The sequence below is a fragment of the Podarcis raffonei genome, chromosome 17 (assembly GCF_027172205.1).
Source record: "Podarcis raffonei isolate rPodRaf1 chromosome 17, rPodRaf1.pri, whole genome shotgun sequence".
Taxonomy (NCBI): domain Eukaryota; kingdom Metazoa; phylum Chordata; class Lepidosauria; order Squamata; family Lacertidae; genus Podarcis; species Podarcis raffonei.
Window position 1 is genome coordinate 36,763,165 of NC_070618.1, and position 15,921 is coordinate 36,779,085.

At 46.0% G+C, this 15,921-nt stretch overlaps 1 protein-coding gene across 3 annotated transcripts in view; it reads left to right on the forward strand.

The window, feature by feature from the left end:
- The first annotated feature begins 1,185 nt into the window (after window positions 1-1,185).
- The window catches only part of LOC128404771 (membrane-associated guanylate kinase, WW and PDZ domain-containing protein 3-like), a 34,337-nt gene continuing 19,601 nt past the window's right edge, over window positions 1,186-15,921 (forward strand). The window contains exons 1-4 of one of the 3 annotated variants that reach the window (XM_053370673.1): window positions 1,186-1,412; window positions 6,380-6,555; window positions 6,682-6,758; window positions 10,631-11,176. In XM_053370673.1, coding sequence (XP_053226648.1) covers window positions 6,491-6,555; window positions 6,682-6,758; window positions 10,631-11,176 — 688 coding nt within the window. In that variant the 5' untranslated portion in view covers window positions 1,186-1,412; window positions 6,380-6,490. The remainder of the gene's footprint in view (window positions 1,413-6,379; window positions 6,556-6,681; window positions 6,759-10,630; window positions 11,177-15,921) is intronic. The other 2 variants (XM_053370672.1, XM_053370674.1) reach the window with 2 other exon arrangements.

The window sequence follows — 15,921 nt, forward strand, 5'->3', positions numbered from 1 at the left end:
GAAGAAGAAAAAAGATCATTCATCCTGATTTGTTTGTTTCCCATTATTTGTGCTTTTCACATTGCAAAAAGTCCATTTTTAAAACAGTGGATTTTTCATGCTAATATGGCAGAGTTCTTTAATCCCCATCAACTGCACAAACCTAAAGATCTGGTCACTTGAAGCCCTCCTGCAAAATAGTGATATGTCCTTTACTTCCTTAAAAAAAATTATTTTATTTTATTAACATATAAAACACATACATATACATTTACACAATACACGTACACAACACACTACCTAATTTTCATAACATAAAACATACCTACATTACTCTATGCCACAACTGCTGCTCGAATTTTACTAGCTAAAAAGTGGAAAATGCAAGAATTACCAACTGTGGAAGAATGGCAGATGAAGATGATGGATTTTGCGGAGCTAGCCGACCTGAGCGGAAAAGTCCGTGACCAGAAGGAGGAGGAGCATCAGGAAGAATGGACAAAATTTAATGATTATTTAGTTAAAGTTGTTAAATTAAATTAATTGGAAATAGCTTGCAGGTATTAGATTGGCTTAGGATTTTATATAAGTTAAGTGGTGAATTAATATGTTTAATTTAGAATTGAAAAGATATAAGGATGTTAAATGATTAAGTTTATAAGAACTCTGATTTGGAAAACTGTTAAAAGGATGCGCATTGAAATTCAACCAAGGGGAAGCGAGGAAGTCACTTAACAAGGTTTATAAGTGTAATTTTAATAAGGTTATGATTTATGTTTGTTTGCTTGTTTGTTTGTTTATAATTTTGTGAAAATCAATAAAAAAAAATTGGAAAAAACCCCAAAACTTTGCCGCCGTAGTTGCATAAATTAATATTGGTCTGACCCTTCCTGTCCTTTACTTCCACCAAACATCACAAACCAACGCACGCACCGCGGTTCTGGCAAGCAGGAAATTAATTCGTGCTCGTACCCAAGAAAGCGTTTGCAACCCGAGGCCGCTGCTCACGATGCGCCCCCTAGAGGCTAGAAGACGCGCTGCAGCGACGGGGAGGGATGCGCGCAGGGTGCGGGGAGGGGCTCCTGTCCCACAGCCTTGCGGATTATCCTCTGCTGCGCTCTGCCATTGGCCAGCGTCTCTGTCTGTCTCTCTCTCCCCCGCCCCCCCCGCCCTCCGCATCACTTTCTGCCGGGCAGGAGCAGAAGGAGGGTAGCAATTCGCGTTGCCTTGGCAACGGCCCATGGTCCCTCCTCTCGCTAACTGCTGCTATTTCGGGCAGCATCAGCATCCAAGGTTGCTCCTAACCTCCTTGGCTGCTGCTGCTGGTGCTGCTGCTGCCGCTGCTTGGCGGGGCCCGCCTGGGAGGTTAGGGGAGCCGAGGCCGGGGGCTGCTGCGAGCCGGAACAGCGCTGGCGGCGGGGGCATCCACAGAGGTAAGGAAAGGGCGCCCCCTCCTCCTCCTCCTCGCTTCTCTTCCCCCAGCATGGCGATGATGGATGGAGGATCAGCTCTTCTAATAGGATTCCCGGGTCTACCCTGCAGGGGTGGGGAGGGAACGGGTAGCGGGAGGACGAGGAGAAGATAAGTAGCCGGCCTGTAGTGCAGTGGGTTAAAGTTGGTTGTGGGGCTGTGGGGGGAGGGGGAAGAACCAGGTGGCTGCCTGCCGGGAGGGTGACGGATGGAGATGGGCTGGATGGGGGTGGCTGCTGATGGGAGGAAAGGAGGAGAGGGAAGGGATGAGAGCCGGGGGCGGGGAGGCGGGGGCAGGTGAGTGGATGATGTCAAGAGATGGATAGGACCTGACAGCCGGGCCGGGGAGGGGTGCTGGGGACGAGCAGAGAAGGCTGTGACAGGCCAGCGAGGAGACGGGTGACTCGTTGGGTGCTGAGTGGAAGTGACAGGGCACTTTCCGGCAGCGGGTTCAGTGGCAGCAACCCCCCACCCCCACGAAACCACCTGCTTAGTACCTGCTGCAACCCCACTAACCAACAAGGGGGTTAACTAGGCAGACAGCTCTGGGTGGAGAGTGGGGGGTGGGGGTCAGATTAGCCTGGACCTTTACTCCAGGAGCATGGCCTTTATTCAGGTAAGGAGCAGATCCTGACACGGAGTGATGCTGGGATTTCCCACTCCATATCCTAGGATTCTTTAACTGCTGATCCTGGAACAAGGGAAAGAGAGGGGCTGTGATTTTTCAGCAGAGCATTCGCTCCCTGTTTCCATCCTTCCACCTGACTAAAGGTAAAGGTAAAGGGACCCCTGACCATTAGGTCCAGTCATGGCCGACTCTGGGGTTGTGCGCTCATCTCGCTTTATTGGCTGAGGGAGCCGGCGTACAGCTTCCGGGTCATGTGGCCAGCAGGACTAAGCCGCTTCTGGCGAAGCAGAGCAGCGCACGGAAACGCCGTTTACCTTCCCGCCGGAGTGGTACCTATTTATCTACTTGCACTTTTGACGTGCTTTCAAACTGCTAGGATGGCAGGAGCAGGGACCGAGCAACCTGAGCTCACCTCGTCATGGGGATTCGAACCGCCGACCTTCTGATCGGCAAGTCCTAGGCTCTGTGGTTTAACCCACAGCGCCACCCGCGTCGTGACTAGTTAGGTGCTAAACCCAATCTCACTGCTCAGTGTTTCCTTTCCTTGGGTCTCCTGGGATCGGACTGCTTTCTAGAGTGTTCCCCTTATAAATTCTGACAGGAACCCCTTCCTTTTGCAGAGGTCCCAGGACCCAGCAGTAAAACTCTTTCTCCCCTCTCCACTTGCCCCCCAAAATTGCCTCAGTTCTGAAAAGGGACCAGTGATGTTTGCCCTTCGCATGATGATATATGACTCAAGAGGATGAAATCCAAATGCACTGTGGTGGTCTGCAGGAGATGGTCTTTCTCTCTGAGCTCTCACCATACATTTGAAGCGCATTTAAATTGCACACACCCAAAAAAACCACGGGAACTGTAGTTATTCCAAGGGTACTGGGAATTGTAGCTCTGTGAGGGGCGATCTACGTTTCCCAGGATTCTTGGGGGGGGGGTGTACATAGGTGATCAGCCAGTAAAATGGCAGATGTAGCACAGCCCTGGTGAGAAGACATGCATGTTGAGACAAAATATTATTAGATGTAGTGTTGGAACTGATTGTTGTAGTTGCCACTAAAGAAAGAGATTTGCGATTTTAGAATCACTGTAAAACTGATAACATTCAAGATACTGCAGTATTTGCTGTCAGAACCTCAGAGAAAATCTTAGAAATCAGGTATCAGTGCAAATATTATCCCATGGCTTCTAGAGACAGAAAAGAAGTGAATTTGCATGTTATTGTTGTTTTACATGAATCAGCTATGTGGGGGTTTAATGCCCATTTTGCATCAAGCATACTCTGGCCTCAGGCAGGCTTTCTAGTAACACATAACTCTTGAGCAAGCATTCTGCAGAGTAGTTCATACAGCTCTACTTTATGGGGATTCAAAATGGGCATTTAAATTTCAAATGATCCAGTCTTAGTGGTTCAACAATAGGTTTAATCTTATAAATTTAATAATATTACTTAGCCTATGAATAATTCCCATGCATTCTCAGTAATCCTTACAACAGCCTTGTCCAGTAAAATAGTGTTGTTATTATTCTCAAACTGCCAGTGTGGTGGTACTTAACTGTGTTTTATGGCAGAGGTGACACCTGAGCAAAATATTTCCAGGATCAGGGCTTTGTCTCATGGCCACACATGAGCTCTCTCAGAAGGTGATCTAACCAAAGCTACCATCTACTACTGAGCATGCTCTAGGATGATTCAAAAAGAGGTAGTAAGCCATTCAGAAAATATTATTGTCATATTGTATAAAAGACAGCATGTTTTGTCTCTCATACTATATGTACTTTTACCATTTTAAATACTCCCCTCCAACTCCCTTCACACAAAAAACTTATCCATTGGAATATTGGCTTGTCCCTGAGATGCTAGCTTTCAGTGTGCAGGGTTGAGAAATTTTTTTCAGTGAGAAAGCAGTCCGGTCCTGACAAAAGTTTCCCACTTTGTTGATTTTTCTGCCCCTTTCAGATGTTATTTTAATGCGTAGAGAGGGGGAAAGTGAGATTGTGTGTACTCAGCTGTGCCACACTTTTCACAGGGCACTTCCAAATACCCTGTTTATTGAGCATTCATCCTGATTGGTTTACAGGGCGATTTGACCACACCGGCTATTTCATGAACAGTCGTTCTGGGTTTTTTGTGGGGAGGTTAGATGAGGTGGTCTCAAAACCTCTGAAGCAGTAATAGTGATAATGCCTCTACAATTTGCCCCACCCCCAAAACAACTTGGGGGAAAATAGGAAAAAATGAGATAATAGTGCCTCTGTACTGGCCTTCCCGCACCAACAGCTTTGGAACAATTCCTGCTGTATGACATGCAACATAAACAAAATTGGATTTCCACATCTCCTCCTTACCCTTCTATTCAACGGATGCTCTTCTCTGGTTGCTGCCTGCTCAGTGTTCAAAATTAGCCAGGTGCCAGGTGTATTTCACACCTGACTATCGGCCATTGGAACCAAGTGAAGATTCCTGGGTGCCAGAATGGTGCCTGACATCTCCACCATCTGGGGATCCTTGGATCTGGACTGTTTTCACACACTAATACCCCATCCTGTCAAATTCTATCCGTTATATTTTAGCCGCACAATCGGAATGAATTTCTGGGGGAAAACACTTTTTCTGTGCAGCCTGTGTAGGAGCAGTCACTGTTAAGAAAAAGGGGTTGGGAAAAGCTGACATATATGTGAACTGTCATTGGATCAAGTAACTTTTCTTCTTTAAGTGCTCAAAGCTCTTAACCGAGCTCAAGATTATTATCTGAACTAGCCAGATGTTTAACTGATAATCAATCACAGTCAGACCATCATTTGAAAAATAAGACTTCAGAGCCGTCTTGCCCCAAAATGGCAACTAGACATTCTGTTTTGGCAGCTGTAACCTTGGTTTAAGGAGACATTTGACACCTACCTTATATATCTGAGTTTCTAACACTGTGTCTGCTGCATGTGGCAGCAAACAAAACAAAGGTAGCAACAATGGGTTTCATTTCTTCCTGCAACCCCACCTTTTCAAAACGACCATCAGGCAGCTGCCTGCCACATGGCTGACAGGCAGCAAAATGAGCCAACAGGAAGTTGCCATGCTTGCCCTTGACACACACCCCACACATTTTTTTAAAGTAGCTGCTGACTTACCACCTCATGTGGCTGGCAGAGAGCAAAACAAAACAAGCAGAGCAGCAAAAGAGTGGCTCCTACGCTTCACACCCACTTTCCAAAAACTGCTCCAGGGACAGGGCCGCTGCTTGCTCCACAAGGCCAGCAGGCAGCAAAGCAAAGAGGAAGCAAATAGGCTAAAGCACTTCCCCTGCTTTGTTAAAAAGCCCACACCCATGGACAAGAAAGCTTCTCCCCTTTTCAATAAGCCCTTCCATGTACATTTTCTTTTTCATGGTTTGATTCATTTTTCCTGAAACGCTTTGCATTTGGGTTTATTTTACTGAGCGGAGTAATTTCAGGTTTCGTTTGTAATTGTTTATATTTGCGATATAAGGTAATGTAACAATACCAATCTGATATGATTTCTTTTTTGTGTTCTTCGGCTATCTAGATCCCAGTTTTCTTGGTGATAACCTTGTAAATGTTGCAAACAAACAAATAAGCCATACCTTTCACTTCTCTGAAGGTAGAGGGCAGGGCAAGAACCTCCTCATATTCCCTTCGGGTACAGAGGGGATTTGTTCAGGAGAGTGTGTGTCACCAGGCTAGGCACAGACCACCTGCTTTATAAGGCAGCCTGTCAGGGGCTTGAGAAGCCCCCTCTGTCCCCTGCTTTTCTGTGGCTGCACAAACAAGAGCAGAACAGGCGGGAGTGTCAAGCACTTGGCGGTCAGGAGAAGGTGTTCCCACAAGCACCCATTTGAAGCTGGACTAGCCAGAACCTCTCTTTCATGGGGCCTTTCAACGCTCTCTGAGCCATGGGGTCTCCACGCCACACCTTCTTTCCCCATCCACACTGCTTGGTGACCTTGCTTCACATCCTCCTTGAGTGCTTTTTGTCGAACGACCCTTGCTTTCAACTTCCAAAGGTGGGATTTATATGCATTGCTCTGCTCATTTTTGCCTCTGGCCCTGCACACATCCCAAGTGCGGCCCCTCGGAGATTGTACCAAAGGGAAGGTGGCTCTCTAGCTGAAAAAGGTTCCCCGCCCTGATGTTATGGCTCTCACTGGGTGGTTTTCAGCTAAGCAGGCCTATTGGGGTTAAGGCGCCTCAATCACATTTATATCAGTGGGTCTAGTCTGAGTAAAAACTTAGTCAATGCACAAAGCATACTGGAATCTGAGCTGTGTCGCCATTTGTGTCTCTGCACAGGACAAAGTGAGGCAACCTCTGGGGACCCTTCGAAGCTCCCCTGTTGGATGTGGGGGACTGAGCTTGGGTCCCCGAAGTGAGATCCCTGGCTGCGCTGACTGTGGGGCAGTCATGGGGGGTGCTGGCCCCCATGTCCACGACTGGGGTTCAGAGAGGATCGAGCCCTGTGGCATCAGGTCAGTCCAATGCGCTACTCGTCCTCCGCCTGAGAGGGCTGATCAACTGAAGTGGGGAGCAAGGGAATGGAGGAGCCTGCCTTCCTGAGAAATACTCACCTCTCGTTGTTGTCCCCCTTCCAAAAGCTGCAGCACAAGGCAAAGCCCCCAGGTGACTTGTGAGGCTCGTATTCCTGCAACAGAGACCACCCCAGCTGCAGGAGGTGAGTGTGGAGGGAGTTTGGGTGTTGTTATAAGCAGAACACCCTACGGTGGGGGTCGCTATTGGCAATTGATTTTAATGGGGTTCTTTTCAGCCCAGTAAGTGCAGAATGGTCAGCAATATTAGCTCTCTAAGACCCCATCTGCACTGTACATTTAAAGCAACATTATAGCACTTTAAATATCAATGGCTTCCTCCAAAGTAACCTGGAAACTGCACTTTCTTAAGGGTGCTGAATGTTGCTATTCCCCTTATTCCTCTCACAGAGATACAATTGTCAGAGTGGGTTAACAGTCAATCCTTCCTTTGCAGGAAACTCTGGAATTTGTTGCTCTTTGAGGGGAATAGGAATCTCCTAAAATTTCTCAACACCCGTAGCAAACTACAACTCCCAAGGTTCTTTATGGGAAGCCATGATTGTTTGACGTGATATAATACCAGACCCTCCAAGTGTCCCTATTTTCCAGGGACAGCCCTGATTTAGAGAAGCCGTCCCGGTTTCCGATTTGATCCCAGAACATTCCACTTTTCCTTAGGATGTCACTATTTTCATTGGAGAAATGTTGGAGATTATGGAGTTTTCCAGCCCCCGAACCATCTGAAGGCAATCCTGTATAGAGAAGGATTTTTTAAATGTTTGATGTTTTATTATGTTTTTATATATGTTGGAAGCTGCCCAGAGTATCTGGGGCAACCCAGTCAGATGTGTGGAGTATAAATAGTAAAAATTTCACAATGGAATGGGACGTCCCTATTTTCCTCGGAGAAATGTTGGAGGGTATGTGATACTGCTTTGAATGTGATAGTGCAGATGGGGCCTAATTCCCACTCAAACCAAGATGGAGGCAAAGGACTCTATTCCTTCCACCTTGTAGGCTTTGGTAGAGCTCTTCCTTTCGAACCCAGGTCTGCAAAGTAGCACCTGTGTGTGAGAAGCAAAATGCCCTCTTGGGGCTTGCTCCTCCTAATATATTTTAAATCGAGGAGTGAGCTTTGTTTTGTTTTTGATCCTTTTGTTTTTTTTGGGGGGGTTATTGCTTGTTTTCCCCCTCTGCGTGTTTTATTTGTTTTGAGGGTGTGCGTGGTTGGGTTTTTTGTGGTGAGGAGTCTAAGCATTGCCAGTTTTTCTTCTGTGAAATGGGTATGTCTGTGGTGCCCACAACCATTTATTGGATTTTGGGTCCCTATCCCCCCCAAAGGCTGAGGACTTGAGGGCCTTCTCTTTACCATTTCCTTGTATCTTGGCTTGCATGTGATGATGAGGAGCTGAGGTGATTTAAGGAAGAGCACTGCCAAAGCCACTTCTGCTGCCCAAGCGGAAAGGCAGGACTTTGAATCCCTCACCTGCCTCTCAGCTTGGGAGAACATCAGGGCCTGCGCTGGGAACCAGAAGTGGATTGCAGGGGGTGGAGATTTGTCCCCTGTCTTTCCTGTTGCTGATCCCTGAATTAGAGTTTGTGTGAATGCCACCATCAAGTCATGCTAGCAGGAGAACCTGCTCTCCTCCAGTTGAAGCATAAATAACGGGTTGCCTGTGGCAAACAAGAATTCCCTGAAGCCTTTAGAAAAGACCGTGCACACGCTTTTAAAGCACATCCATGGCCGGTTCTTTTTCTCCAATAATTCTGGGCCCTCTAGTTTAACCTCACAGGAGTTACAGTTCCCAGCGACCCTTAACAAGCTATTCCCAGAATTCTTTGAGGGAAAGAATGTGCTTCAAATGTCCACCAAGCCTTTGGACATCAGATATGACAGGCAGGCTAGGGAGACATTTTGTGGACTTGTGCACAGGGCCATGCCAGGGCTGAACTCTGCTGTATGTTCCAAAACGTAGCACCGCCGTTCCCGCCCAGCTTCACCAAACGAAGCACTGTAAGGCTTTCTAAGAACATGTGCCCATTGCACATGCTATAACGTGACCTCCTTGTCAGAGCTGTGGCGGTTTCTCCTACCTTTGCAAAGTTTGAACACCGCAAATGTAATGGCCAGAATGGCAGCCTCTCTCCTGAAACACAGGCAAAAAAAGAGAGAAGCCTGAAACACTGAAAGTTTCGTCTTGTGGAATAAAACCCATGCTTTTTGACTTTAAAAATATTTTTCTTGCAGTAGAGTCAAGACCAGGCATAGGCGAACTTGGCCCTCCAGATGTTTTGAGACTACAATTCCCATCATCTCTTATCACTGGTCCTGTTAGCTAGGGATGATGGGAGTTGTAGTCCCAAAACATCTGGAGGGCCGAGTTTGCCTATGCCTGGTCAAGACGGTCTGTTTTAATGAAAGAGAACTGTCTGGGAACCATTCTGTAAATGCATAGGTGCCAACTCCCTGGGGCCCCAAAGTGCCCAAGAACCCACAAAATTCCCCATGAAGGGACCGGGCACCCCCAAATTTCAGTCCCAAGGCCATGCACACTGCATGGCACCCACAGCCCTGGGCACCCATGGTGGCAGGGCCAAGCTGGCACTCCTGTGTAGAAGAATCATATCTGTTTATTACAACACAGCACAACTACCGTATTTTTCGCTCTATAAGATGCACCAGACCACAAGTTTTTGGAGGAGGAAAACAAGAAAAAAAAATACTCTGAATCTCAGAAGCCAGAACAGCAAGAGGGATCGCTGCACAGTGAAAGCAGCAATCCCTCTTGCTGTTCTGGCTTCTGTGATAGCTGCACAGCCTGCATTCGCTCCATAAGATGCACACACATTTCCCCTTACTTTTTAGGAGGGAAAAAGTGAGTCTTATAGAGCAAAAAATACGGTACATTCCACATTATTTAGGATTACTTGGAACAGTTCCTTCGCAGCCACAAATACGGCAATGTGTTGCAATCCCAAACGAGTGCCCCCAAGCCTACCCCCAGGGGAAAATCACAACACCTCACCTTCAACTGTGGTCATGTCTGATGTTCCTGAGGAAGGATTAAAAATGTCCAAGGTCTTTGTGGCAAGGGGAGAACTTCTCTGAATCCAAAGGGCCCCAATGAGATATCAGAATAGGAAATCATGATATACCTGTTACCAATGTATCCAATTCTGTTTTGCAGTCAATGGGTATCTTGGCTCCTGCAACTGCTCCAAGCAGACGATTCCAGAATATTAGTCCTTCTAAATGTATGAATGGCTAGTTTATAACGAGTTTATGGCCTTGCATTCCATAGCAATGCCTCATCTTGCCTAGAGCTGAAATGGGTATTTGAAATTCACTGAAATTTCCAATTTCACCATTTTTACATGTGCATTTGGAATGTGCCTCTGAATTAGAACTGTTTAGATTTGCTGGCATCTCTTGGTGCTTTTGGCAGGCATTTCTTTGTTTATTTACACATATATACTTCGTTAAAACCAGCTCCACTAGATTATTAAAGCCGCTCATGACATACATCCATAATATAGCATAAAGAAATACGAAACCACATAAGCTGTCAGCTGTCAAATACTAAACACCACAGCATGCCATCTATCAAATGTTATTAAATACTAAATACCATTACATGTCACCTACCAAATACAATCAGATACTAAATACTATTGCTTGCCAACCATCAAATACTAAATCCCATTGCTTATTAGCTGTTAAATATTATTGACTACTAAAAAAAATTAAAAATGTTGCATGCCAGTTATTAAATGAAGTACTAAATACCATTACATGTCACCTAGTTCCAAATAATACCAAGCAGCGTCAAATATCATAGGACGTCAAATGAAGATATCAAATATTGGGTGACTTGTTTGGCAAATGAATATTTGACTAGATTTCTGCAGAATCTGGAAGAGATTTTGAATGGCGGAAAATTTGTTTCAGCCCTAATCTTGGCTCTGAAAGGTACTGTCTTGCTGCCTGTCTTTTATTTTCCTTCCACCTTTTCAGTGAATGTCGTAGTAGTGGTGGACGGGAACTGCATCCTGCAATATACCCATCGCCAGTCACCTTGCTTCTGCCTTTCTGATGGGGAGCCTCTCCTGTCCCGACGCCCTCCGCCAACGTACGGGGCTGTGCCCCCCAGCCCCACTGTCCCCAGGGGCCCAGCTTGCGGCCAAGAAGCTGGCCCACCCCCATCCCGCAGGACCCGTGGACTCAGCGTCCGCTGTTGCACCAAAGCCTGTCTGGGAGACGAAGAGGAACATGCCGAGCGCCACCTCCACCGGGGGCCACCCTGCAGCCGCCTCACCCCAGTGCCCTTGCCCTGCAGCCCCTCTGGCCCCTGGTTTGGAGTGGGGTCTCTCAGTGGGGGCAGGCCGGGGGCTCGGGTCGTGAAGATCTGGGACCGACAGCGATGCCCCTTGCTGGAGGAAGGGGATGTCATTGCAAAGGTGAACGGGGCTGACGTGCGGGACCTGAGCCCGGGAGAAGTGGAGAGTGTCTTGCAGGAGCATACGCGGACAGGAGATGTGATCCTTCTGGTGGAAAGGAAAGGTGAGCCATGACAGCAGGCAGGGCCACCACGAGGTTTTGTCACAGCCCAGGGCAGATTCAAGTTTCGACAGGCCTCCCCCCATCTTATCCACCTGCTGGGCATCTCGCTACGCAACAGTAGAGCATGAATGGCCAAGGGTTTCCAGGATTATCTTGGTTTGCCAATTCCAACGGCTCCTATAACAATGCCGTGCTTGTAGCCCGTTGGAAATCGATAAAAAAATCAGACTGTCTCGCCAGAGTGGTGCATGCTCTAGTTATCTCTCGCTTGGACTACTGCAATGTGCTCCATGTGGGGCTACCTTTGAAGGTGACCCGGAAACTACAACTAATCCAGAATGCGGCAGCTAGACCTACATTGGCTCCCAGTACGTTTCCGAGCACAATTCAAAGTGTTGGTGCTGACCTTTAAATCCCTAAATAGCCTCGGCCCTGTATACCTGAAGGTGACCTGGAAACTACAACTAATCCAGAATGCGGCAGCTAGACCTACATTGGCTCCCAGTACATTTCCGAGCACAATTCAAAGTGTTGGTGCTGACCTTTAAAGCCCTAAATAGCCTCGGCCCTGTATACCTGAAGGAGCGTCTCCACCTCCATTGTTCTGCCCGGACACTGAGGTCCAGTGCCGAGGGTCTTCAGGCAGTTCCCTCGCTATGAGAAGCCAAGTTACAGGGAACCAGGCAGAGGGCCTTCTCAGTAGTGGCACCCGCCTTGTGGAACGCCCTCCCACCAGATGTCAAAGAGAAAAATAACTACCAAACTTTTAGAAGACATCTGAAGGCAGCCCTGTTTAGGGAAGCTTTTAATGTTTAATATGTTACTGTATTTTAGTGTTTTGTTGGAAGCCGCCCAGAGTGGCTGGGGAAACCCAGCCAGATGGGCAGGGTATAAATAATAAATTATTATTATTATTATTATTATTATTATTATTATTATTATTATTATAAAAAGCAACTCGCAAGACAACGGAAAGGGATTAGAAGCAAGGCACTCATCTATGAATGTCTGCCCTGCCCTCTACTGCTGGTTGAGGTGCTCAGGCATGTCCTCAAAAATGCAGCAGACGTCCCTGTCCCCCCACGTGTCTTTGTGCCCCTCCGCCAGGAAGAGAGGCCGTGGCTCTTCCTCCAAGAGTTTTGCCTCCCTCCAAGAGTTTTGCTTCGCTGAGACAGGCGCTGCTCCTTCAGCAAAAGAGGCGGGTTCTGAGTTTGCCTTTATGGCTAACTTGGCTGCGGCAGCCAGAGAGCAGCATTTCGGGTCATTGGATGCTGTGTGACAGCAGGATAGAATTCAAAGCCTCTGTCGCAGAAGAGGCAGTAGATAGTCCTCAAATAAATGGTTAAAATAAACAAATAGTTGTATGAATTAAAAAAAAAAGAAATCACGGAAATGTCTGAGTACTGGTGCTAATGATAATAATAAGCTGGTGTTGTCAAGTGATTTCAGTGGTAGCCGTGAGACCAGGGTGCCTCAGTTCAAACTGGACCTGTAGTCACGAAACGATGGGGCAGAGCAGATACACACTTTATATGGCACTGATTCTCCAAGTGTCCCTATTTTCCAGGGAAGTCCTTGCTTTAGAGAAGTTGTCCCGGTTTCTAAATTGATCCCAGAATGACCCACTTTTCCTTAAAAAGGTAAAGGTAAAGGACCCCTGACAGTTAAGTCCAGTCACGAATGGCTCTGGGATTGCGGTGTTAATCTCGCTTTCAGGCCGAGGGAGCCGGCGTTTGTCCGCAGACAGCTTCCGGGTCATCTGGCCAGCCGCTTCTGGCGAAACCAGAGCAGCGCACAGAAGCGCCGTTTACCTTCCCGCCGGAATGGTGCCTATTTATCTACTTGCACTTTTTGGAGTGCTTTTGAACTGCTAGGTTGGCAGGAGCTGGGACTGAGCAGCAGGAGCTCACCCCATCGTGGGGATTCGAACCACCAAACTTCTGATCGGCAAGCCCTAGGCTCAGTGGTTTAGACCACAGCACCACCCGAGTCCCTTTTCCTTAGAACGTCCCTATTTTCACTGGAGAAATCTTGCAGGGTATGGAGCTATCTGACTCCTGAACCATCTGAAGGCAATCCTGTATAGGGAAGTTTTCTTAATGTTTAATGCTCTATGGTGTTTTTATATATGTTGGAAGCCGTCCAGAATGGCTGGGGCAACCCAGTAAGATGTGTGGGGTATAAATAGTAATCATTATGGAATGGGACATCCCTATTTTAATTGGATAAATGTTTGAGGGTGTGAGTGCCACAGTATTATTGCCTTTCTCCCCTCCCCCAGTAGCAAATTCATGGCAGATGTTGACGGCAGATGCACTGGGTTGAAAGACCTGTTACTCATGGTTGTTTAAGTGTGAAAAACCAGGGCTGACCCAAAACACGTTGCTGCCCAAAGCATAGCAGCAAATGGCACCCTTCCCACTGCACACCCCCACCCCTCCAAGTCAAAGTGCACAATACCCAGGGCAAGCTAAGTTAAAGAAAAAATGCAATGATAATACATTAGGGGATAATGAGAGGAGATGGTTTCATTTGCAAGCTGACGGAACGATTGCACTGACGGAACAATCAGAAGAACACAATGTTAAATTCTCTCGAAATGTACTTCCTGAGATGTTCACCTCACTCCATCAAATGGTTGAGCTTGCCCTGCAAACAACCAAATGATCTTTAACAAAAAAAAAGAACCCCAACTTTTATACACGGAGTGAAGGGGGGGAAATCAGAATCGTTTCTTACAATAAAGAGGGATCGTATATATAAACACTCCAATCATAAACCCTTCTTAGGCCAAATCCTGTGTACCCTATTTTTCAACACAAGCCATAAGCCCATCGGGATGGGGCAGGGCAGGTGGTTAGGTATGTGGTGGTATTATTATTATTGTTGTTGTTGTTGTTGTTATAGAAGTGCTGATTTCATGATTTTTTTATTTTATAGATTTGCTATGTTTAGTTGTTGTTTTTTATATCATGTTTGGCCATTGATGAAGACCTTTGCGCTTGGTTTATGTTGAAATATAATGTCCAGGATTTGGTCTGTTAAGGATTTGTTATTGGAGTGTTTAAGTAGGCACATCTATTGTGATTCATGTTTAGCGTATTTATAGCAAGAAGCCGCCACGTAAATCCTGCACTTGCAGTCTGTGGTTTAGAAAGTATGAGGCCACTGTTCCCTTAGCCTCAAACACCATCTTAGCATAGGGATAACAATACAGCGCCAGCTTGTTGTAATGCTCGCAGAGATATTCTCTCTGTAAGTGCTATAAAAATGCTTTATTTGTGTATACATGCAGCAGAGATCAGATCCAATATTTGTTTGTAAGCCATCTTAATTTGATTGTGAGTGTTGACCTCACAGGCTTGAGGGAAAGGTGGGGCATAGATGTGGGAAATAAATAAACAGCTTGCCTGTGGCACTTGCACCATCTCATTCCATGCACTAATCGCAATCGCAACCAATAGTGATTTCTGAAGGAGGCTCACATTTTCCCAGGTACAACGTAGTGTCCTTGGGTAAATTCTCAGGAAATGAGACAGCCCCATCTCCCAACCAAAGTAGCACCTCGAAAGAAAGATGTGCAGCGAGATCAATGAGAATTTGCTGGGCAAAAAAACCCCAAAACCATCAACATCATCTGATTATACAGAAAGTAGTGTGAAATCTTTTTTTCTTAACTGAAGTTCAACAAATCTAAAAATGCTGACTTCAACATCTGATTCCCTCCCCCCAATCAACATTTGAATTTCAGACTCAATTTTTTACATCAACATTTGCAATTTAACTGTTTTGCTTAGCGTGTATGTGTTTTTTTAAACCTATTGAAGGGTGGGATTTTTTCCATGATTGGGTAAATAAATGAATTATTTTAGTACAAAATGTATTAAATGCCACTGCACATCAGCTGTTAGGTACTGTCAAATATTGATTGGTACATGTAAGATACTGTCAAAGCGCTGTCTCTTCCTGCATGTCAGCTGCCAAATACTGACGGATACTGTAAGTCTGACAGCTACTGAAAAGATCACTGGATGATGAACGCTAATGTGGAATATCAAATATTCAGTGAACGTGCACACATGCTGAGGGCTGTGATCTGAACAGGCATGAAGTCATAAACTTTGCTGAGGCAGGCCTGGGTCTGGTCACTGTTAGATGGATTTAGATGAGTAAAAGAGGATATTCTATTTAATAACTACCCTTCCTTTTTTCATTTTTGTGAGCTGGCAAATATCTATTTTAGCAGAGTTAAAATCACCATCCATCCACAGCTTATCTCTAGAAGCTATTAGGACAAGGTTGCATAACCTTCTAGAACAATTAAGATATCCAAGGATGCTATAGCCAGGCTTGGATTATCTTTTTCCTGTTTTATGTTTCCCTGTTAAGAAAGAAATCACTCTCAGACCATTTAGTAAACAAGAAAAATACAAGGTTTACTCACATCAAAAGTCTTGCCAGGATTCAACAATTACAGTGATGAAAGTCAGGCAGGCAACAATCCTTAAACTTCCTAGAGTCCCTTGTGTGTGACTGTTTAGCCACCATGCAATCTGTGATTTCCCTGCAGATCCACAGTCAGTACGTGGATGGCAGGCCACATGGGATCCATATAGATCCCACCTTAATCGAAGAAACTTGGGCTATAAATGTAATAAAGGAACTATTGCCTGTCAAAATTCACACAGGATAATTTTAGAGGTGCAAATTCATTTCAGCTGCAACAGAAAGACGCTACCTCTTAC